The 25,864-nt window shown below is 39.2% G+C and overlaps 1 protein-coding gene across 6 annotated transcripts in view; it reads left to right on the top strand.

Moving 5' to 3' along the window:
* mtmr4 (myotubularin related protein 4) overlaps nt 1-25,864 on the top strand; it is a 40,642-nt gene that overhangs the window by 3,821 nt on the left and 10,957 nt on the right. For 2 of the 6 annotated variants that reach the window (XM_057354013.1, XM_057353986.1), the window contains exons 1-3: nt 11,656-12,096; nt 19,928-20,017; nt 25,645-25,761. In XM_057354013.1, coding sequence (XP_057209996.1) covers nt 12,052-12,096; nt 19,928-20,017; nt 25,645-25,761 — 252 coding nt within the window. In that variant the 5' untranslated portion in view covers nt 11,656-12,051. Of the gene's footprint in view, nt 1-4,332; nt 4,455-5,898; nt 5,998-11,654; nt 12,097-19,927; nt 20,018-25,644; nt 25,762-25,864 lie in introns of those variants that run through there. The other 4 variants (XM_057354005.1, XM_057353998.1, XM_057353979.1 and 1 more) reach the window with 4 other exon arrangements.

The raw sequence follows: 25,864 nt of genomic DNA, 5'->3' as shown, positions 1-25,864 counted from the left end.
AATAATTGCGATGATCTGAAACCATCGCGATGAGGTCAAACAATCGCGATGAGACGATTATTTAATAATGGTGACAGCCCTAGATGAGATGATTATTTAATAATCGTGGCAGCCCTGAATGAGGTAAATAGCGTATGTAATATAGCAGAGGCTGTTTACTAGGGCTGCAACAACTAATCGATAAAATCGATAATAATCGATAATGAAATTCGTTGTCAACGAATTTCATTATCGATTAGTTGGTCTGTGACGTCACTTGCGAGCTGCGCAGTTATAAATCAAGTGCATCTTCCCTTTTAAAATTACCGTTTTAGATGTGTCTCTTCGTGCAGCGCGAGGTGCGCAGTTTTAAAGTCACACGTGTCTCTCCGTGGATGCGTCTCTTCGTGTACTGTACTGAAGTACACTTTTTGAGTATTTGTACTTAAGTATTACTTTTTCTGTTTACTTTTTTACTGTACTTCACTACATTTGAATGAAAAATCTCACTTTTCATGGCACAAAAAAATGATTTCCTTGGCCGACCCTCCCCTTTCTCCCACGTTTGGGAGAGACTATTGTCAGTTACTTCTAATATGACACAACTGAATCAACTCACCAGGTGTATTAATTATGGAGACATTCACAACATTTTGGGAGAAGGCTAATGAGTTCAGTTGTGTATAATTTTCCCATATCTGATTTACTTATCATAAGCAAAAGATGTAATTACATTTTTATCAGATTAATCGAAGAAAAAAAACAATCGCCCAACTAATCGATTATCAAAATAATCGTTAGTTGCAGCCCTACTGTTTACATCATCTAAAGTTGAACCTCAACAGAGAAGTGAAACTTTCTTTTCTTGGTTTAGAGAAGTGAAAAATAATGTTTTGGTAGGGAAAATTATGGTTATTTACATCTTGTGATGAAAACCATGAAACTGCATTTGGACATTTCTAAGAAAATGGAATCGGTGTTTACCCCTGCAAATATCATGATTGTGACCACAGTTCTGTGTCATACTGATACTGAACAGCACAAACATATTCTCTGTGATATTCTGGTCTTCAGTGGAAGTCTGAGATTTTGTTTTTTATTATTTTAACATACATGATGTGAAACTCATATTCAAATGGCTTTAATAAGTTATGCCACACCTCTCCTCAACAATGATTCGAGTATAAACAGTGAGATGACTTGAATCAGTTTAGATTTAATACTTAAAGTTTCTATTTGTTTGTATTCCTATAAGCCCTGTGTTTTATTGCTCTCACCAGTTTCTGTCCGCAACATCTGCGCAGAGGACATCAATTAAATCAAACTGCTGTCTATGCTAAACACAGGCTCACAAAATCCAATTTTCACAGGCCAACAATTTCAATGTATTGAATTTGCTTATCAAATGACGGTGTTTCTATGTCTGTTTTGAATTGAGATCCAGGTAGATAAGTCTCCAGAGGTCTGCAGGGTTGTGGACATGTAAACGCGCTCATGCAGTCTGTTTGAGTTGAACACTTGATCTTGGATCAGGTGCCGCCTCCTTACACATTTGTTTTAGCCAAAAACAGATTCTAGATCGCATCTTCTGTTTTCATTAATACAGATGAGGACTTTTTGTTTCTGTTGTAAGATTCTCGGTTTCATACATTAATCCAGCGGCTGCAAGTGTATCAGTTGGAATAAAACAGCTTTATTTTGCCAAATGTTCACAATGATTGAGCAAAAGCACGTTGTTCGGAGTCGGACAGAACTCAAAGTTTTCTCACTTTAGCTATTAACTCTTCTACGAACTATACAATTTTAACCTACATGTTTCACGGTAGTTTACGGATTTTAGTTATTTAACAAATTTAAAACGTTTTAAGAAACAGAAACTGCATTTCTTGAGGTCACGACCAGTAATCTGTTCTTGTGATTATTTCTACCACAGCGTCATTTAAGCGGGGCTGCAGAACTTTGGCCTCTCTGTCGACATCTGAGGTTAAAACAGAGTTGCTTAAAGGAATGTGAAGTTACGTGCAGAGTGATTCTTTACATCAGTAAAAATAATTACAAATACTAGTGCTCTTAAAAGTAAGCGCAGCCATAGAGCCGTGAGACAAGCTACTATAGTAGATATTTCACCAGTGACTTTTTTTGTTTTGGTACATTGTACTTTAAATGCAGCCCTGGTTATTTATCACATCATTTATATATTATCATTTGAGCTTCTGTGGAGGCAAAGTTCAACATGGAGACTTCATTGTGTGTGTGTGTGAGACAGTGTGAAGTCAGATGAGGACTGGCGTGTTTGGACCTGTGTGCACCGCTGCTGTGGGTGCGGCTGTGATCTTTTAAGCTTCGCTCTTCTGGAAGTGTTTGGCTGTTGTGTGACAAACAGGTGACCACAAACAGTTTGTTGATACAGTTATTTGGAATTGTAGGATTTGAAGAATTGTTTGAAAAGTAAGGATGTAACCAGATACTTTTAAATCGAAACGTTTATCAGTCGCTGAAAACCCATATTAACCACCGCTGTGAAATTTAAGGGGCGTTTCCACCGTATTGTCCTTTGTGGTTTGTTTGGTCATTTGCAAGTCTGTCAGAAACTGGTTTTAACTCGGCCTTACTTAAGGGGAGTTTTTTGGAAATTTGTGAGCGATATAAACAGTAAACGGAAAGTTCATGGTGGCAGGCAGAGGAACATTCGCCCACGCTGAGCACAGTATGAAAATATTCTCAGATGTTCACTGCCCTCGAGATTTCTGTAGGACAGTAGACTATATCTTAGACACACCTGTGACAGGTGAGACACAACACATGACTTCCTATCAGAAAGATGATGGCAGCTCTTTGCTTCCATAGAAGGAGTTTAATGCGGTTTAAAGGGGGTGTGTCTGAAATCGTGGAAAATATGGGGAAGTTTGTGTGGGTGTGTGATTTTTGTGTTGAGAGAAAGATAATGACCGTGGTGTTTGCAATTATATAATAACACAACATAATACAATTTCCCTTTTCCAGTGCTCATTCATTCACAGTCTGATAGATTAAACTGAAGTAGTGTCATTGGATTTTCAAATCTTTCATGATTTGTTATTTGACTGGACTGTGAATAATATTAAGTAAAAAGATGAACAGACATTTTGCAGACAATTGTTTGCAAAATTATTCAAAAGTGGTTTATAAATGACCATATATCTAGCTAGCTATCTAGGTACCTACCTACCATCGCTGTGTGTGATCAGGTCATACATAGGAAGTTTAGGGTGTGTGTGCTTCTCATGTAACATTTGCCTTTGTACACATTTGGGTTATGTACACAGACAGTACACAGTAATGTTTAGGATTTGTTTTACAGAAAAATAGGTTTTTGCATCTTTCATGAACAATCAAATGGTTTACGTATATGCCAGAAATGTAAGGTTTTTTTTGTCGATGATCCATTTAGACCCCATTTTAACATTGGCTATTTTTTGTATGTAGCTTTACTGTAGCTCAGTGGTTAGAGCATGGTGCTAACAACGCCAATGTCATGGGTTCGATCCCAGGGATTGCACATAATTAGGATAAAAGCATCTGCCAAGTGCATAAATGTAAATGTATGTATATATAGCACTAATGCTGCCTTTACATGCTCTCGGAAATTCTTAAACGCACGCAGCATAAGTCAGATTTACATTTTACATTAACATTTATGCATTTGGCAGACGCTTTTATCCAAAGCGACTTACATTGCATTATACTATACATTTGTTTCTGAGTATGTGCAATCCCTGGGATCGAACCCATGACCTTGGCGTTGCTAACGCCACGCTCTAACCACTGCCAGTATGTATCATTTGCATATTTCACTGGGAAAACATCAGTTTCTGTTTGCAGAATTCATTAGTTTGACACAATTTAATTACTCGGACCATAACAATGAATGTTATTAGAAATACGTATATTTTGTGTATGGTTTTATATAATAAGTGGTCATAATGGCCAGCATTTGTCCATTCATTTCTTATTTTCTAATGCATCTGGTGCTAAACTGTTGACTTATGAAAACCACAAACCGAGCTAAACTATGACTAAGCTAAATGACTTCAGTTTGTCCTGCTTCTGTGAATCATAGCCATAAATCTCGTGGGCTTATGAAAAGTAGGCTATCTCAGGAGTCCGGCGTCTCTGCTGTGTTCCCAAGTTTATTTGGGGTCGACGGGATTCTTGTCGAGCAAGAAGTGGATTGCTCAGTGTCTGTCCGCCTGAGATTACAGAACAGACCGGCATGTATGCATAAGAAAACATGCCGATGTGGATGCGCACAAAACGACGTAAACTTCTGCATATGTGTCTTGAGAACAGCGCTGTCACGTACTACACGCCCCGCGTACACTAAGCCCCGCCCACCGCGCGCTTGCTTTGTGTGTGAGTGCGCGCTGTGTGCGTGGACAGGCGTGAACATGACACGAAATCCACTGGAGTTTGTGAACACACAGAGTCGCGCACAGGTAAGAGCTGTATGATTATTAAACGTCACTCACGAGCTGTTGATACACTGTTGCGTCGCGTGCGTAAGTGTTAACGTAGCGGTTCGTTTGAAGTTTGCAATGTTCCGCTGCTACAGTGTTACACTGATGAATGTTCGAGGTCTTAAACTTTTTCTGCCGTGAGGTAAAGTTATGTGAAATGTTTTCGAAGTGTTGCTCTGGAGTGTGTGGTGTGGACAGAGTGTGTTTTTGTGTCTGTCAGAGTGCGCGCGCGAGTGTGTGTGCGCGCGCAGTAGTGTATAAGAAAATCCGTGTGTCTGTTTGCAGGAATGTTTCAGAATCTGAAGGTATTTGAGGTACATCGAATCTTGTCAGAAGTGTTGCATTATGGGTAGGCTGCCCTCTTAATACAATTTAACAAGGGAACATCACATGTGTTCGTCGTCTGAACTGCAATATTTTTATTTTAGTGCAGTCTATTTTTGAAATAGAATTTCCTGTTCATCTGAAACGGAGTGGGTGTGTCTTATGACTGGTTAGTGTATGAACAGTTGTCATGTTGTTGGTTGATCAGTGCGTGTCCCCATCCCGTCAGCTCTAGGCACCTGTGGAGTTTTCGCTTTCCTTTTCTTGTAAATCAAAGCTCATCCTATTAGCGAGGCTGTAGCTTTAGATCAAGGTCGTCTCAGCGTGGGGTGAGAACTAAACACAGCATCATGAGTGTGAACATGCACACATGCATACGCACCAGGATCACACCCCATTCAGAATTAAACTGAGAACATCTTGGAAATTCTGGTTAGTCTAGTAAATAATTAGTAGTAATAATTATACAATTTTTACAAGGTTTTTGTTACACAAAAACCTTTCATTATTGGATTTTTTCAATTTGCTGTATCGATTTAACATACTGTGGGTGACCATATAGATTATAGATTCAATCTAAACTAACCAGTGTTTCTGAGACCCAATTCTGCGATGATGATGATGATGATGATGATGATGATGTGTGTGTGTGTGTGTCTATGTTGCAAGTACAGGCCTGTTTGTGTCTTGGAGCTTGGGTTTAAGATATTTTTCTGTCGAATTTAGTAAGCCACTCAGACTCTAAGCAGCAAGAATGACAAGCGTTGAACATTCCAAAGAGAGAGAGACGGAGAGAAAGAGATGAGGGTAACTCAAGATTTGAGATAAGCATAACAAAAAGCCATTTTATTTCAGTTTGAGGGAATTTTGTACATATGTCTGTTATTAGTTGTTTTCTAAAGCAGTCTTAGCTCAGAAGACCCTAGTAACCACACATCAAGCAACAATCTTTACATTGTGGCAGCAAGTTTTGTTCCAGCAACTTCACTCATAAAATGAAGAAATCTAGATGTTGTCACAGACAGCTTAGTTTCTTTTGCTGTTTATGTTATGCTTTTCTTTAGACACGACAAGTGATTTCTTCTTTCTTTTCCCCCAGATTGTGTCTCGTAAACTGCCGCTGTGAGGTGCGAGGCCGGTCGAGAGCTGGAGGAGCTGAAGCTGAGACTAAATTAAAAACAGAACCACAGAGAACATGGTGGGTGTCATTCACATGGGCTGCAGGGTGTGTGTTTGTGTTATAGGATTATGTGACCTTTGACCTGTGGCAATGGAATGTTGTTTATCTGCTGAAGAAAGGTAAAAGTTAGGGTTTAGCAGCGTGTGGTCAAAAATCTAATATTCGTATGTGCACCTATCTGTATTTTTTTTTTACTGGGGTTTTACTTCAGGGTCACATGGCAATCAAAATTTACAATTTGCTTAGATTAGTTTTTTATGCTTCATATACAGTAATCCCCGCAGATGCACTGTGTGTTTAAAGTGCTCTCTCTGCAGGCTGAAGAGGAAGTTAACTGTACTTTTTAGCTCAGTGAACGCTGGAGGAAATGGCTTTCGGCTGTAAGCACACATGTCGAAACATCTCCTGTTACCTGTATGAACAAATCTCAACCTTTATTGCTGGATCAGCAGAGGATGAAGATAGCTCTATATATATCTGCTCTTATACGTTGTCACGTGTTGGTTTGTTTTCTGAAGAGCAGCGTGACCCCTGCGTTTTTGAACGACATGTTGGCCTGCACCCTGCTATCTTCCTGTTTTTTACTATCTGTTCTTCCAGTGTAAGAGATTTTCCCAGTTAAACGATGATGTGGCAGAGAGCAGATGTTGAAGACCTTTGATGTTATTGTATGCATGATTAAAGAGAGGAACACTTTTTGTCCACTTTTAAATGCTCTTAAAGGGATAGTTCACCTAAAAAAATTCTATCATCATTTATTCACCCTCATGTCATTCAAAACCTGTATACGACAAAATAAGATATTTTGAGAAATGCATCATTTCATGTCCATTTGATGGAAGTCCATAAGGGCCAGTGTTGTTTGGTCACTAACATTTTTCAAAATATCTTATTGTGTGAAAGAAAGAAAGAAAGTCATACGTATTTGGAATGACATGAGGGTTTCATTTATTAGTGAACTGTTCCTTTAAATGTATGGAAGGCCTCTGAAAAAGTAAATATTTGAAAATAAGATGTTAACTTAGCTTAGTTTGCTTCTGCTGATGTCATTTCTCGAATGCAACCTGTTCAGTTTTTCAGATGTGCACGTGTGTTTTGAGGCTTTTGAATTGTTTTATTCACACTTGATTGAAACACTTGTTTTTCATTGACAGTCAGCATCAGGTTTTACACTGGAGTATTGCAGTATGATGTCATACTCCGTGTGGAGCTACGAGCATGCGAGCGCATTCCCTGGATGCTCATTAAACACTTAGCGTGTCCCGTAAACAAAGAACAGCTCGTGGCTCGTCTCACTTAAGAAAGTCTCTGCTTAAGGCCAATGTAGATCACTGCTGGATCTGTATTCAGTACTTTACTGTTCTGTACTGCTGTCCATCAGGAAACAGAGACTAGCCGAGAAAGGTTGCATAGTATGTGGAGCTTCATAGAAACCGTGTTATTGTCCATTCTAGTGCGAAATGAAAGCCGTGAGGAATTCTAGACATGAGGCCGGTTCTGTGTTCTGGTCCAGTTGCTCTGGTCAATGGTTCTTAATGGCCCGTGTCGGTTTTAATTTTCTAGAAAAGTCCTGTGAAGATGCTCTGAATGTGTTCATTTGGACTTTTTTTCTTGTCTGTTCACATGAGACTCTGTTCCATTGTGTCAATAATCAATATCATTTTTGCTTTGTCATAAATTTGTGTTAGCCAACATTCAAAATTGATTATTTTTATCGAAAGTTACAGAAAATGTACTTATTACATAACGGGTATTAACCAAACTTTTCTATAGATGCCGTTTCGGTTGTAAATGCTCATAAGGTGAGACACCCAAACCTGTTCCTGTTCGGCTGTATTTCTTTCTCTTTCACTCGCAGTCAGTCGGCCCTTTGTTCTGTTGTAAAACAAAAGCGTCAGTATTGAGTTCAGCAATGTTGCTTTGACTGCATCTTTTTTTAGCTAACAATAAGGATTTTTACCTTTGATTGTTGAATGTGGGTGGGGCTAAACTGTCCCAGATGATGTCACCCTCTGTACTCACCAAATTCTCACCTGTGTCTCACCTGCACAGATTATAATCTTTTGCGTTGGTTTATTGCTAACATTTCAGTGGTGAAATCCAGGCTGAGCTGATTTATTGCCCCGGTAGCTTCACATGATGGAACCATTAAGAGTTTTGTTATAGCTTCTAGAAACAGTAAATGTAGACTTACTGCGATCTAGAGGATACGGATACAAAAACGATTTGTAAACCCCAAATATACTATAGTTCTGTTATTCCCCTTGTAAGTGAGATATTGTACAGTCAGATGATCATTACTGTGAAATATCTTAGGATAATGATGACCAGCTGACAGTATGCTGTCATATACATCATTTGTTATTAAAGTGATTTGTGAGTTGCATGTTTGTACAGACTGATCTTGCATTCATGTTTAATACATTAATCATTTGTGTGATGCTGTTTAATTATTCTTGAATGCGTCTGACCTTGACCTAATATTTCTGATGCCGTTTTGTTTTTAATCGAGTGTCAGGGTGACACTGTAGCAGTCACTAATCTTCGTTTCTGTGTGTGTGTGTGCATGAGGATTGTGCTGTGTGTCGTGACTGTAAGCTTAAATCATTCATTTTTATGCCCTGGTGCTCGTCCTCAGTGTCTGTACTTTGTGTACTCCCCTTCCCACCTCAACTGTTAAATGAAAGTTTTTTCTGCATGTGAGAGATTCAGAGGGTTATGATCAAAGGTTTGAGGTTTGAATTGATTGACAGATTGTTGTAATGCCAGGTTAATGAAATATGGGGTTGTTTCGCTTCTGCGCCGATTTTTGTTCCTGTTGTACTCTGTAGGTAAATATGTATATAAAATAAATATTTCTTTTAAAAGTGTGAACGTGTACTAATCACAGTTTGATTCTTTAATATTAGCAAGAAAATGAACAACATGGGAAAAAAGAGATGAATGTCTTATGAAACTTTCTATTGGACGTTTAGCATACGTTTGTGTAAAACTGACTTGAATATTTTAAATTGAGATAAATCAAATAATACCACAAAATAATGGGTAAAATACCTATAATATGCATTTTTAGGTATATTACCATACCCAGCGTTATTTTGTCGTATTAGTTGGTCAATCTCAGTTAAAAATATTATTATTTCACGCCCCATTTATAAATTGTATATAATATTATTTCTTCATACATATTTCCGTACTTTTAGTTAGGGCTGGGTGATTAATCGAAAAGTAATCGAAACCGACATTAATTTTTCAATGTCGGTTATTTCGATTACTTTCCCTTTAATATCCATGTCGACGCGTGTCGCTATACCGCATTTTTTTCTTATCAGAGCAAAAGAGACTTAAAATATGCTATTTATTTTGGGCATACACATATATGTAAGACTTTATTAGAAACTGTAAGTAGTCTACTTTTACGTGTGTACGCTTACAATAACATCAAAGCGTTGTTATTTTGTAAAATAAAGAAAATAAACAGGGCGCGTTATCAGCCGTCTCCACTCCGCTCACATAAGTAATTTCTGAAATGCGTCACTGATCCAAAGCTCTGCAAATACTTATCACACAAACATGAAACATGTCTAAAGAAAGCTTAAAATGTCTACTTTTAAATGACCCGATTCAAATGGAAATCAAATATTCTTTAGTCTTAGTCCAAAATTTTTATTTTGGACAAAATTCAAATTTTTAAATTTTAGTCCAAAAATGTGCATATTGTGAGAAATATAGATATACTGAAACACGTTTACTTCATATTTCTTTAGACAGACTGATGAGTTTTAAGCTCAGTTCAACTATTAAAAACGCCTTCTGTTTCTTTCACGTGACAGCTCTTATGACGGCAGGACTGGTGTCTACAGGCAGGGTCCTAAAGTACACCCGATTTCTCACGACGCAAGCAGACAGATGATTTGCTTATTTGTGTTGCGTTTGTTCTCCTGTCTTCAGTGGCAGAGGAAGTGTTTCCAAAAAAGATGTCTATTATTTGAAATGTTCAATAAACAACCATAAAATACTTAGTATTTTCTTTGATTATCTAAAAATAACATGAGATAAGAAATATTTCATTAGACAAAATACCCCACCTTTAATTGGGCATATTTACACTACAAACATTGTCAGTGATCTACGCGGGCAAAAAACAAAGAAAAATGAACAAAAACAAAATAATCGTTCAATAATCGTAATCGAGAGAAAGTGTTCAATTAATCAAAATTTGGATTTTAGGCCAAATCGCCCAGCCCTACTTTTAGTGACAGAGTACAGTGGCAAGCTAACAGGGAAGAACCCTTAACAATCAAAGAACCTTTTCTGTTTCCCAAATGGATCTTTGTGGAACCAAAAATGGTTCTTCTATGGCATCGCTGTGAAAAACCTTTTAAGCACCTTTATTTTTAAGAGTGTAGGCGCCGACATATAATAATATTTTAATATATGTTATTAAAAAATATATAAAATCACTTTAATATTTTGAATAATCAAGTTAAAACATACAAAATGTTTAGTGTAGAACGGCGTGGTGCCATCTTTGACGCATCTTGATTTTCAATTTTAATTTCCAGCCCTGCCACAAATATCTGATATTTCCAGCACATTTAATCAGATCCATTGATAATCCATCGATGTTGTTTTCCCACCAAAAGTGGAGATGATGTCATGAAGTAACCTGCTGGAATTAGCGCTATTAAGAACATAACTAGTATTCCGGTCAGTCTATTTCATGGGGGCGTAAAAATGTTCTGCATCCTGGTAATGACCCTCCTTCAGGGGTATACTGACCTCAGAATAGCACATCACTGCACGTTCGACACGCCTCGGTGCGCTTTGAAGAACGACGTGTTGCACGCTGTCCCTCTCAGAGCCAGGACTATTACAGCACGTCCTTTTAGAGCAGACAGCAATGCATGCTGGGAATCCGCAGAGAGAGACTCGCTCAGCGTGTTACAATGGGAGCGATCAAAGCGAGGGAGGGGGAGAAATGCTGAAGAATGCTGTGTCATTGGTGCACGCTGCATACTCTCTCTCTCTTTCTGTGTCTTTCTGCTGTTTCTCAAGGTCTCTCGTTCATCGTGACTGCTCGCTGATGCGTTCCTCCTCCCCCCCGCCGCCGCAGTCATGCAGCACAGCGACGCATCTCAGCGATGTGAGAGCGAGAACTGACAGTGGACATACATGACACATGTTCACGTGTTGTGTGTAGAGTTCTCTTAGCGTGTGAAGTGGAAACATTTATTTTGTGACATGATTCTTGGTCAATCCACAAAATGAAAACGAAAAATAATTGATGGATATAATATATAGAGGAAAAAGGAATAAATGTTTTTGCACAAAAATTGAGCATTCTTGTGCAAATATGCAGAAAACAAGACACGGGTTTAAAATCGCTCCGATGCAACATTTTGTTTACAAAGAATGAAACTTTTTAAACCCGTTCATATTATTTCTGTCGACCAGATGTTTTCGTAAAATTTGGTGGCATGCCACCTTAACAAAGATTGCACCCATACCATGTCGTTAAAAAACTGACCTCTATAATTATTTCTGATACGGTCCCACGAATCGGATCGTGAGACGCCTGAAGTTGCCCTCCCCGGCGTGCCATGCTGCTCTTGCTGAGGCTGCATGCTGGCATAGAAGAAATATCGGTGAAGGGTGAGTGCAGGAATAAAGAGAGGGAGGGAGAGCGGTAGAGCGAGCGTGCACGCGAGTGGGGGGATGCTGCGGATGGGAGGCGGAGCTTAACATCAGGCAATACCCTTTCTTCTCTTTCCTCTGCGCGGACGCACCGGTGTATCTCTCCTTCCCCGTCTTTATGCACGGAACCTCTCCGGTCGTTCTGGAATATTCTGCTGCTCAACTGAGCAACGAGAACTGCTGGACTGTGTGTGGGGGACATTTGGAAAGGAAATCGTCTTTCTGTTCCGCGAACATTGTGTGTGTCTGCCGGTGGAGGTAAGAGGTGCGTGAGGTGGAGGAGCACACCGAGGGAAGGATGGTTTTGCCGGTTGGTCTTGCGGTTGTTCTTAGAGTTCGTGTCTCCCGGGCAACCGTGCCCACCCTCTCCGCGCCATGAGCCGAGCCAGCCGCGTCTCCTGCTCCATGCTCAACTGCTTCGTAAGTGATGCTCTCCGTGTCTGTATGTATTTGTATGGTAGACTGCGTGACTGTGAATTAGAGTCATTTCTTGTGTGAAGTGTTTGAGTCTGTTTTCTTTATACGCCTGACTAGGACATTGAGGAAGAACAGAAAGATGTTTGATAGATGGCAGAAAAGTTGAGAAGAATGCATATTATAGAGTCTTGAGTGTCTTTTATGGTAGAAATTGGTTATTCTTAAAGAACCTTGAAATGACACCATTGACCCCTGCCCCATTGGATTCAGGACATTTCTTAAATACATTTTGTGTACCACCGATGAAAGCCATTCAGGTTCTGACATTAGTGACATCATTTTTAGGTGAACTATCCCTTTACGTTTTAACAATAGTCATAAATGTTGTTAATATATCATTTCACATATAATATTGTTTTTTTTTGTTCATTTTGTTTGCCATTTTCAGGCTGTTTCGCTCATCTCTATGATTTCTTTTCTAGGGTTTATTTGTGTTGTTTGTGTTAACCTCATGGCTACTATGACATGTGGCCTATAGATTGGTTATATAACACAGTTTAAGGGATAAACTGTACATATGATGAGACCCAACGGCAGCGGTAGTGTTGCGTTGCTTAAGCATCTCTCTCGCTCTCTCACTTTCTTCACTCTGTCAGGATGTTAATGAGCGTGTTAAGTGGACTGTGACAGACAGCCGGTTGGATTTTTAGTAGTTTTTATCTCCCCCATCAAGATTTCACAATGACCTTGTGACTGTTCCGAATCGCCATTGTCTGGTTTGTTCATCAGGAACACATTTGCATAAAATGTTTCCAGTGTATTGATTGGTTTAACAAGACACAGAATAGCAGCAGTAGCAAAGATTAAAGGGCAGATGATCAGGGTGAAGATTTACTGTCGGTCTTTAGGAAAACATGACACGTGGTTGTTCGGCGTTTGTCCCTATACGCCGGGAAACCTCGAGACCAACAAGTCTTGGATTTAAATATGATCGTTTTCATGAAGGTGATTGATGTATTATAAGATCATAGTTTAATTTCATTTAAACGCACGAGACTTTAACCACGTCAACCACGTGAAGGTTAACCATTTTTTACCGTAATATTGCCTTAATTTGCTCATGATTTTAAATGATCGTTTTTCTTCGGGCTACATGTGGAGTGTTGTATGAGCATTTCATCTGTCTGTCTTCACTTGTGTGTGTGGTTGAGAGAGATGCATGTGTATGCCCCCCGCTCTTTGAGCCATGCTGGCAGCAGTGATTTCATGAGGTGGCATCGTGCCTGCTGCGGCCCTGCGGATGAGTCGCCGTTAAACCCCACCGGCAGATGGGAGGTCGTGACTAACGCGCTTCAGTCGGAAGCTGTTTTCTCATATTATATAGGATTCAACAACTCGCTCGGGTGTCTTTTAGGTTTTGATGCAGCTCACGGGTTGTCTGAATGCATATTTCTCATGTCTATATACTCATAATGTACTTGTAAAGTTAACGTGAACTACATGCATTCTTGTGCAGACTGTGTATGATGTGTAAGTGTTTGTTTATATGAAGTAGCATCTGGGTTAGCTCTTAAACTTTGAATTGAGGGTTTGTACATTAATATATTCCAGGAATATCTCACTGATTCATTTACAATTTGTAGTGAAATTACACTCTTTAAATAAAGGAATAAGCCATGATAAACCATGTTTAATGTCTTTTAACACAGATATGATAAAACCGTGGTTTTCAAACGGGGGGCCCCCAAGATGGATCCGGGGGCCACAGATTTTGTAGCATTTTATGAAATATAGAAACGTATTAATTTTATGCAATCAAACAGAAAAATAAGACCGCCAAAACCAAAAGAATTGATGTTTCAGCATTGTAAAGCTGAATACGTTTTTGAATTAATTAAAATTCTAAGTTTAATTACGTTTTCATTTGGGGGGGCCGCAAAGCAATGCACCCTACACAAAGGGGGCCTCACAATGAAAAAGTTTGAGAACCACTGTGAGAAAATACACCCAGGTTTGGTAAATAATTCAACTTGTGAGTCTCTATAATTATTTTTGGCAAGTTATATAGTGTATCAACTGTTACACTACCGTTCAACCGTTGCCAAGCAACTTGTGCATTATCTTATTTATTAATATAGTGCATTAATAATAAAGACCTGACGTGTGGTCAGAGGTGCGAGGATAGTGGGAGTTTTGTCTTTGAATAGATCTTATCCAGTAACGTTTTACAGCTAGAATCATATCTCTATGGTAGTTAACTTGGTTAATGTTTTTCCAGGTTTTTTTACTACCGTTTACTTGTTAGCTTGGCATTACTTTACTCAGATGAAGGACATTGTAGGTCATTGTAGTCGCTCTTGAGTTGCTGTGTCAGATGGAGTAGTTATGAGTGAACGCATGGCTGTAGTCTGAAATGTTGGTCCGTCTGTTTGAGCTGTTAGTCAGGTTGTCGTCAACATGCAGAAGTGTGTGTTAATCCGACCCAGATATATCTGTGTGTATCTGAGTGCTTCATGTGCTGCATGGGCCCCGGTGCCGCTCTGATCTTTTCAAATATTCTAACTTCTGAAATATTCAGTAGCAGCAGAAAACATACACACTCGCTCTCTCTCTCTCTCTCTCTCTCTCTCTCTCTCTCTAGCTCGCTCAGTCTCTCTCTCTCGCTTGGTCTTTCACTTTTCTCACTCTGTCTCACTTTCTCTCACTCTTTCGCTCTCTTTTTCCTCACTCTCTTTGTCTCTCTGTCTATGAGGTTCGTGGATGGATGTGTTTACGGTTCTGCTTGGATTGGGCTAGATTTCCCTAAAGAGATTTTGTAAATTTGTGTTTCTTTAACAAATCTGTGGGTGTGAATTAGCCACTATTTTACACATCTAGGTACTAGAGAAATCTCTGGAGAGTTGGAAAGATTTGAGTGGTGTCATATAAAACATAAAAATGTATGTTTTTGAAGGTGAAATTGACTTAACGAAAATGATGTACCAAGCCTACTTTACACTAGTCAAAGATTCTTTAACTTTTGAACTTTTCTGGATATATGGGGTGGTTTCCCTCACAGGGATTAGTTTAAACCAGGACTAGGCCTTAGCTAAATTGGGACATTTCAGTAGTTTTTACAAACATGTCTCACAAACAAGCATTACAGTTGTGCATCTTGAGACAAAACAACGGCACTGCTTAATTTAAGGTGTGTCGGTGCAAGCCGTTTTCATTTTAGACAGCTATTACATTTATTTTAGCCTAGGACTGGTCTTAAGCCCGGTACGGGAAGCCACCCCATAATGTTTATTTAATAAACAAATTATAGATGTTCTTCAAGTGCAACCCAGGAAAGTGTTCTCGAAAGTCAGAAGGCTAACAGGTCTCAAGACAGAAATCATTCAACCAGAGGAAATTATTTATAATTTATCGGCTTTAACCTATCTGCCTGATTTTATTGTCGGGCCTGATTGTATTATACTGATAGCATTAAAAATGAACATTTATCATCCGATACCGATATGGCCGATAATATATTGCATCTCTACTTTCAATAACGCCCACAGAGACACTCACTAACTACCGGGTATCTCATTTGACTATGTACGTGAAATGACAGACAACAGCATCAGTAATCTGAAACTGTCTGTAATCCCACACCGAGCTCTTTATGAACAAAAATAACTAGGTCTCTCTGTTTTGCATGGCCATGTGGCAACAGAGATTAGAGACGGAATTTCAATATAGAGGAGTAGAAGGGTCCTGAGGCGGTATCCACGGCAACAGACAGACTCCTCATTGATGTGTAACTGAAAGTGTTTGGATGCTGGTTTGAAATTTGGCCTGAATACCGACAGCGACCATCCAAATTATAATCTGCGAAAGTCATTCTGACTCGTGTGCTTTTTCAGAGGGATTACAGTCGATTGTATTAATGAATTAAACTGATCACAGCGATCTCTCCAAACGCCTCTGAATAATTCACCTGTGTTGCTGACCTACTGTGACCGGGATGTAATGACGAGAAGACGAGCCGGGCGGTAGAAATATGTCAACCAGTAAAGATTCTGCAATATATTTCCACGTTGCATTTCAGAAATAACTGATACTGAGGAAAAAACAAATTTACATTGAATATCTTGCAAATAAAACTATCGTATATTTGCTATAGATATATGGTGTTAGATTTTGGCCTGCTGTAGAACGTGCGTCACCAGACTAGACCGAACTCTTTGTGATGCATCATGTCGTGTTTCTCTATTTTGAGAGCGTTCTGTGCTTTTCACTGTGCACAAATGAGGTAAAGTGAGGGATAGTATAGCGTGACGAAGCAGAAAGCAGAGCGTCCTCAAATCTTCATGTTCCCCGTTGTTTAGTATGCTAACTAGATCTCTTCTAATGAGTTTGATGTGTTTGTAGAGCATGAGCTAATGCTTCACGCATACATCAGTGCGGATGCTTCGAGTAACACAAGCTTATCAGCAAAACACTTTTCACCGTATCATCCTACGTTCTACTTTTGTCATCGCTTCTTATATATTTTGGTTCCACTTTTCAGTTTTGGCCTCATTCCATGTCCTACATATGTCCTGTCACCTGTTCAAAACGCAGCAGTCTTTTCTTAGCGTGTGATCGGCTTCTCTGTGTGACTTCTGTACGGCCCGGCAGCCGTCTGAAGCTCTGAGGTTTTTTATAGCATGTCCGCTGGCCGATTCTCATTAAGAGAGAAAAATCTCTTGTCATCAGACGATTCGGAGGCTCAAAGAGGCTGTTAGGGAGGTTTGGGAATTCGGCGCTGAATATGAAACATCTGCCTTTTGATACCTCGTGTCTTATTCGAGCGTATGTTCAGCTGTCAGAACTCGCTGCAGAACGCAGATGCAGCACAAGCGAGCTGCCGGTAGATTGAAAATGGAAAGACGTACATTCAATATGTGGAGTGATGAACGGCTTGCGGGATTGAGTGATGGAAAATGTAGACCCGCAGAGAGATTGATCTTAAATCAGTCCTCCCTCCCTCTCTCTCGTTCTGTAATTTATTGCTTTTATATGGCGCCTCCAGATCAGAATATTACCTATATTTTTTATTTTGTTTAAACCAATGAATATTTCTCAGCGTGAACAGGTTTTTGTTTATTCCCTGAAGGCCTCATATGGGATCCAGAAGACTTTTGTCACATGCTCCTGCGGTCGTCCTGAACAAGGTTTGATGATGTATCTAGGGGTGGTTTTGGAACTGTTGTGCGTTTCTCTCTCTCTCTCTCGCGCTCTCGCTCTCTCGCTCTTGTTCTCTCTTGTTCTCTCTGGCTCTACGCCTGGATGAAAAAGGCTCTCCATTTATCTGGTTAATGGAGAAAGTGCTGGTTAATTTACAAAGAGAGGCTTTAAAAAACCTAGTGTCCCTGCGTAGGCAGCATCTTAAGTGATCATAGGTGTATCGTTGACCCTCTTCTAAAAGTTTTTATCAGAGAGAATATTGCTTTACAAAAGGTAACCATAGTTTCAGCCAAAATACCACTGTACCTCCGAAATGGTTTCTTTAGTAACTATGGTTTTGTAATATAAACTGTTCCTTGTTACCATGGTGCAGTTATGGGAAAACTACTTCTGAGAGTAGATTACCAGCATGACTAACTGTTACGTGTTGATCTCAGTAGGTTTGACTTGTCTCCGGTCACCTCACGCTGACGTAAATGTTTTAATCTTTGGTTTCAGTGTTTCTCTCTTGTCTCTGTTCACCTGTAAACCAAATACAGACGAATGGATGGATAGACTGATACACAGACTGCTCAATACACTGAAATAACTGTTAACAGATGAAAAAATGACAGAATATATATGATATTAAGCAGTATATTTTCTTTCAGGTTATAGACAAACACGTCACAGGTTCAAACATGCTTTCCCTGTGCGAGCATCGTGGCCTTTGCATGTTCGTGAGAATGATCAAAGCATGGTACCATGGCAACATGCCACCCTCCACCCCATGGAAATGTGGGAGTAAACCTATGGGAGTTTATGAGTGTGGTGTCTTTTGACACGGATGTTCCACGTTCAACGCTAGTCAGAAGTGTTTAGTTGGCATCAGAGATTTTGTGCTTTATATTATGATGTCATTCTGTGATATTCTGTACAGTCTAATCATTACAGCTAACAGCACTTGTCATGTATCGAAGTTAAAGTTGGACATTAGAACTCAATATTTAATGTTTGTGTCTTACTCTTTCCTTGAACAGTATCATGTGTTTCCGACAGGTGTTGTGTTTATAATCACAACTTTATTTAAAAGTGCATGTTTTTATTTAGAACAGCATGCAGTGTTTGTAAACTTCTAAGCTTTAAAAAGGAAAGAAATACAGTTTTAGAATAATTATCGGTATATAATAATTTATACGCTGGATGTTGTAATTCATCTTCTGAAGTCATGGATTATCTAAAATACAGTTTTATGTTACCGTGTTCTAGGCAAGCTGCTGAAAGACTATATTTAATTGTAAAACATAATGAGAATATCTGTGACTTCAGTTTATCATCTGATCACTGTACCATGGTACCGCCACAGTGTTTTTTCAAGGACTTTTTTTATAGAAGCCTTCGGTTTATCTAGTGTCAATGAATTTGTCAGTTTCATCAAAACCTGTAAAAGTTTTGAGAACATCTGCAGTGTATATGTGTGCTTCTGTGTGAGTTTCATGGCACAGCTTGCTTGGCTGGTTAGAATTTGCCCTTCACACATTTGCCCTTATTCCATCTGGTCGTGGGTGGCCAAGCGTTTGACGACGGGAGGAGTGATCCCCAGACAGATCATCACAGACTGTCTGTCTAGGTCGTTTGATTCGTCTGTCTTCTATCGATAAAGGAAAAATACAGATTAATTTAAATCTTTCTCAGATATATATAGTCTCATAGGCCATAAGTGGTGTGCGTGCTCTGACCTTTGACCTTTCGATGTGCTACAATTTTGGGGTGCTGTAGGTTGCTGGACTTCATTTTGGATGCTTCTACACACGGATCGTGATTGATGTGTAGTTCTGTTTTCTTCATGCGGTCATCACATTTCTATGAGTCTTCGGACTGTGCCAGGAATATATCAGATGTGTAGAGGTATCGGACCACAGCAGTATCACTTCTGATGTTCTTTATATGTCTTGGCACGCTGGCTGGATCATGCATCATGAAAACTGGACACGGGTATTAATATGAAATCACCGGTGGTTAGGCATCACGAAACGTCTTTTGCTTTGACATGTGTTGTGTAACCAAACCGTTGTGTTTTTGTCAAGTTTTGGAGAAATTTTCAGAATGGTGAGTATTTTTCTGGGACCGCCCAGAACACAAAGCAATCCTTTTTAGGACTAAAGGACTAAAAGTGTGTCCTACACGTACCCTTTTTTTATTTCTCCTCCTCTGAAACGACTTCATTTTCTTCGTTCTGGGTTTGTGACTTCTGCATTTTGTAGACCAGTGGGAATCTAAATATCTCATTGCATGTGTGTGTCTTTCTGAAGATGGTCATCAAAGAACATCATCTTTGCTGAAAGTAGATTTGTGCACAAGGCATTAGAGATGTAGTCTCATGTTGATTGTAAAATCGGAGGGAGGCAGATGTGATCGTCACGGCGGATAAAAAATGCATCATTCTATTGTTCATCTGTGTGCATGAGGAAGAAGAACACGCTTATCTGTGACCTGATGAGAAAAGACAAAATTATTTCTCTTGCTTTGTCCTTCATATTTTGCAGTTTTGGCAGTGTCTTCTCCAGAAGAAGGAATTGTACCTTGTATCCTAACTGTCTGCTGTATCTGTTTTATTAACTTTATTTCTGACACCGTGTTGTGTGTTTGTCTGTTGCAGGGTGAGGAGGGACCTCCTAGTCTGGAATATATCCAGACCAGGGACCTGTTTCCCCAGAAAGACCTTGTCAAGGAAGACGACACCCTACAGGTCAGTTTCACTCATGGCTCTGCAGATGTTACTGTCTCCTGACTGGTTCCTATGAGACACAAGTTGTTTTTCTATCTCCAGGGGAAATATTACAGATCACAGAGCCAAATCCTCTGTTCCATGCCATTTAGATCTCAAGACATTTATTGTCTTGTTGGACACATTTGGATCCTTATGATTATTTAAAAATAATAGTAGGTAGTAGAAAGGTTTAATACAGTGCTTGCTTTTTGACTAATGACCTGATATTTCTTGCAACCCTTGTAGCAACAACCCCTTGTGGTGTCATAATAACAATAATAAACTTTATTTTATATAGCGCCTTTCAATGTTACTTCCCAAAGCGCTTTACATAAAAGAATCCAGGTTAAGAAATGAACAGTAAAACAATAATAACCAAGAAGATTAAAAGCAAAACAACAACCTATAAGAAAACAACTAACTATAAGCATAAGCATGTAAGGCTGTCTTAATTTCATAAGGAAGGGAGTTCCAGAGTTTTGGAGCAAAGGAAGAAAAGGCCATATCACCCATAGAGCGTAAGCGCGTTGAGGAAACGGTCAGAAGGCCAGACTCGGAGGAATGGAGGTTACGCCATGGCGAGTAAACTTTTAAGAGTTCCGATAAGTAGTGAGGTGCCAATCGTGAACAGCCTTATATGCAAGCATAAGAACTTTAAAATCTATATGAAACCTGACAGGGAGCCGATGTAGGGACTCCAAAATAGGAGTGATGTGCTCCCTGGTTCTTGTCCTTGTCAGGATTCTCGCAGCAGAATTTTCAACGATTTGTTATTTATTTTGGGTATTTTTTTAACCCCTACGAAGAAAACTTTGCAATAATAGATGCGGGAAAAAACGAATGTGTTGATCAGTTTTTCTGCCACAGTAAAGAGTAACATTGGGTGCAGTCTTGCAACATTTCTAAGATGAAAGAATGACGTTTTATTTTAACAGTGTTATGTATGTGGGGGTCAAATGTTAAATGAGCATCAAGTATAACACCCAAGTTCTTCAATGTTGTTTGGAACTCCAACACAGAGGCATCTATATTAAGTGTTAAAGAACTAGCTTTACGTAATAGGTGGGTCGATCCACGAAGGATAACCTCTGTGTTTTCGCTATTAAGGCGAAGAAAATTTTGAGCCATCCACGCTTTTATCTCTGAAACGCAATGTTCGAGGAAAGCAACTGCTGTGCAGTCACCTGGTTTAGAGTGAATGTAAATATGTGTCATCTGCATAAAAATGATACTTAAGACCAAGAGATCTGAGGAGATGACCAAGATGAAAAACATACATACTAAAAGGTAATGGACTCAAAATCGACCCCTGAGGCACTCCATATTTGACTGAGCCAATTTTTGACAATTTTTAAACCCGCCCATGGATACAAACTGCTTACGGAATATATTATGGTAGTATGTACTATTTCTGGTGTATAGAATTGAGTTTTATAAGTTAAAGGGACCGTTCACCCAAAAAAGAAATTTCTGTCATCATTTCATCTTTGTTCTGCTAAACACAAAGGAAGATATTTGGAAGAATGTTAGTTACCAAACAGATCTCATCCCCTATTTACTGCCATAGTTGGAAGAATAAATACTATGGGAGTCAAGGGGGATTGAGATTTGTTTGGTTACTGACATTCTTCCTAATATCTTCCTTTGTGTTTAGCAGAACAAAGACATTTATACAGCTTATGAACAACCTGAGGGTGAGTAAATGATGACAGAATTTTCATTTTTGGGTGAACTATCCCTTTAAAAGTGTACACTTTACTGTCACTAGTCAAGTAGATATATAGTAGATGAATATCTATTTTAGTGTGTAGATGTAGGTAATTAGGACACTTTTAGTCCCCTTTGTGGTTTTTATTGTTATTTCTGATGTTACCGTCTCATGACGTTATTCATTAACAGTGTAACCCTGATGTGACAGAAAGTGGGTTAACACACACGCTAGAGTTGAGTGTTTGTCTGTCCTTTATACTGCAATAAAACAGAGGTGAAGAGAAAATAAAGGAATGTTCTAGAGAGTGCTCTTCTGGAGACCAATGACAGCAGATGGAGATTTGAAGAGTGAAATCGATCAAAAGGACAGTGCAATGACAGACAGCCAGCAAGATGGAGAGAGACAGAAGACAAGAACGATAGACAGACAGCAGGGCAGAGAGAGGCAGAAAACAGGAATGATAGACAGACAGACAACAGGACAGAAAGACAAGACAAAACACACAAGCAGAAAGTTAGATAGATAGCAGGACATATAGAGTGAAGCTAGGAACGACAGACAGAAAGAATAGAAGAAGCAGGTCAGAGAGACAGAACACGGTAACAACAGACACGAGACAGCGCCGAGGCTAACAGAAGACAGGAGTAATAGACAAACTGCAAGACAGACGGCAGGAGAAAGAGACGGAAGACCAAAACAAATAGACCGACTGACTGCACGGCAGAGAGAGACGGAAGAAAGGAATGGTAGACAGACAGTAAGACAGAGAGAGACAGACAGACTGCAGGACTGATAGAAGACAGACAGTACGACGGAGAAAGAAGGATGACGGGAACAGACAGACAGGTGTGGTTTTGCATTGGCTATGTGCTCCTGTAGTTAAACACTTTAGTGCTTTACACACAGATCCAGAATCAGTTCTGCAGTCGCTCTGTGAGTTTCTTCAGACAGCAGGAGACATTCTCCTCCGAATCACTTCTGCTTTCATTGCTCCTCAGGCGTCACCTGAATGACACGCGGCTCCATGAAATATGGATGAACTTTCCATGGCTTAGTATTACAACACACAAGAATGTGCCGGCACCAACACACAACAAACACACACAGTGTGCATTTTTTATTGTATTGTATACTTGTAGTAAACGTAGTAGGTTTTTTTTTCTTCTGAGCTACAGCTCGATTATGCTATAAATATCTTCTGAATATCTGTTGCACTTGTTAGTCGGTGTAAATCTCACTATAATGAGTGTTTTGCTGCCGGCTCGCAGTAATTCTGCCGTTCAAGTTTGTTGTTTATTCGAAACAGCATAAACAACTTTATTGTAGGATGCACACTACAAAATCTTAATAGCAGGCAATAAAGGGAGAGTATACCAAAATACTGTCAGTCAACAGGATAAAAACATCTTTGGGTGAATCATCCCTTTTTCACTTTTATTGATTTACAAAGGCTAAGCATGTGATGTAAGTGAGCTCATGCGCTGGTATAGTCCCTCTCTCACACACTCCCTGCTGGCCGGATCACAAACTACTGAGAGAGAGAGAGAGAGAGAGAGAGAGAGAGAGAGAGAGAGAGAGAGAGAGAGAGAGAGAGAGAGAGAGAGAGAGATGAGTAATGTCTCTCGCTCTACAGACTCATACAGAGGGTAGAGTGAGAGAGACTTCAAGTCTGCAGACAGAAAGCAAACCGATGCACAGAGGTCATGACTGAGACTGTGTGCATCACTTCTACAGCCCTGTAACATGCCATGGTGTTTATTTAAGTTTTCTATGCATTTTACTTTGGTAATGTAACATATAGTCATTGTCTTTCCAAAATCTCGAATGTCCAGATTCACTGTTTTGCAGAAGATACAAAAAAATGTAATGATTAAATACTGTGTTGCCAAAGTTGACAAGCACTTACATAAAGAGTGACTAATAATAATGATATATCGTCGCCTTAGAATTACAAGGTTCTGTCTGCGTTCTGAGTAGTTTTGAGATATTGAGCTTTAAAGCTGTTGCATTTCATATAGCAAAAATTATATGAGGAACAAATCTCTTTCATACATGAAAAAGACCGAGACCCTTTATGTATTCCAAATGTACAATATCAACATTTTCTGAGATTTGTAAATGGGGATTTTTGGAACAGGTCAAACACAGATTTCTGTTTTCAAAAGCAAAACGTTAATTATTAAAGCAATACATTTTCAAGCATCACAAACAATTTGCTTATAATTTTTGTTTATGAAATTAGTGTTGTAATAATGTGTTGACATGTATATAAAAGTTATGTTTACATGGTTTTTATGACATTTATTTCATATTTTAGGATGCATAACTTTGTTCTAGTTAAGCATAAAAGACCGTGCTAATCGTTTTATCTATAGTGCAGGTGTTAATTTTAGTTAGGTATATGGTGGTTAATTCAACATATTGTTGCAGGAACCATTAAGTTTCCGTTGGTTTAGACCAAAAGAAAGCAGTTACTGTAATCTGGCCCAGACTTTCTTCCACAGAAGATGGGACAGGGCAAATTGATTTTAGAGATGAGTATGGCTAAAATAACATGATAATGTTTATTATTGTAATTAAGACTGTTGACATTGTTGACTATTTGGCCTTTAGGCATTAATCACATTATGAGGGTTCATGTAAACATAGGAATTAGGAAGCTAACAGTTAGCACTGCTGGCTAGTGTTGTGTCTATAGCTAAATATAAAAATAAACTCCTCAACAAAACCTAAAACAAAACACAAAAAATACTGTAGTTTGAGCTGCTCTCCTTGGCAAAAAGTGTCAATAAAACAGTCAACCTTGAGGTTTCTTTTAAACATAAAAAAGTCATAATGTAAATAAGTTGTCACAGAATAAGAATATTTGAATAACTCAATTTTGACAAAAATGTCAGATAGAACCTTATAATTCTAAGGCGGCGATATGGCAAAAAATATAAAAAACCCAAAATATGGAGATACAAGGTTTGAGAAGGACAGCAGCAATTTTACTTTATTCAGAAGCATTTATTATACTTCATTCACTCATTCGTTAAGAAGAATTGTTGGCCAATAACGTGGTGCTTGAACTTTTACCACAAGCTTCGTTTCTATATCATATCGTCATTGTAACATCATCTGGTCTGAGACGGTTGTTGGGCTGCTGGTGCTGAAGATAATGCGGATATTTCTGGCATCCATTAGACAGTAACATCTGACGTACGGTTTCTCAGAAGTGAAGTTTATTTAGAATTCAATTGAAACATTGGGCTGGTTTCCAAATGTGCTACTGCGTTGGGTTTCATTGTAAATGTCCATTAAATGAGACTGTTCTTAGTGAAGTGTCTGAGAAGTTATCGTTCACAAGTCTTTACATTATCACTATAAGATGCCTTGGCCTGTCGGAGCGGTTTTCCGTCGTGTACTGTAGTGATGATGCTGCGTTATGCGTGCACAAACATCTTCAGAAACAGACTGCGCCGCATCAGCAGCATGATGCAGAAGAAACTGCAGTGATTATTTTGGTTCGAAGCAGTCTGATTGTGTTTCTTTAATGTGGTTTGTGTTGTTTGCGTTGCTGTTTGCAAACCAGTTTTCCACGGAAATGTTGTTCCATGGAAACATTGCTTCAAACAAAACTCTCTGTTTGCATCTGAATTTGAAGATGTGATTTCACGAACCAGGCAAACTTTGACACGTCCTGTGAATCAATTTGTCCCCTTGGGTACCTTTTAAAGTAAAACGCAGTTTTGTTTCTCTATGATTTGATGTATGTGTGACTTTGTGCCTTTGGACAGTCTGATTGGTCTTTCTGCTTTTTACTCTTTCTGCGTCATTTGTTGATCAAACAGACTCTTCATCCATGGTGATTTGAGTTGCCGAAGTAAAACGTCTCTGTTTATTCTCCCCGCAGGTGCCGTTTCCTGTCTTGCAGGGCGAGTGGGTCGAGTTCCTTGGTCGTGCGGATGATGGCATCATCGCTATCTCCAACTACAGACTTCACATTAAGTTCAAAGACTCCATCATCAATGTAAGATCACCCATCAACACAATGGAGTGTGTTTTCAGTTTCAGAAAAAAAAGAGAGAGATAGAGAGAGAGAGAGTTAGTTTTACCGTTTTAATCCTTCTCTG

This window comes from Triplophysa rosa, linkage group LG2 (assembly GCF_024868665.1).
Source record: "Triplophysa rosa linkage group LG2, Trosa_1v2, whole genome shotgun sequence".
NCBI lineage: Eukaryota > Metazoa > Chordata > Actinopteri > Cypriniformes > Nemacheilidae > Triplophysa > Triplophysa rosa.
Note: the sequence above shows the minus strand (reverse complement) of the source record. Positions and strands in the feature narration are given on the sequence as shown.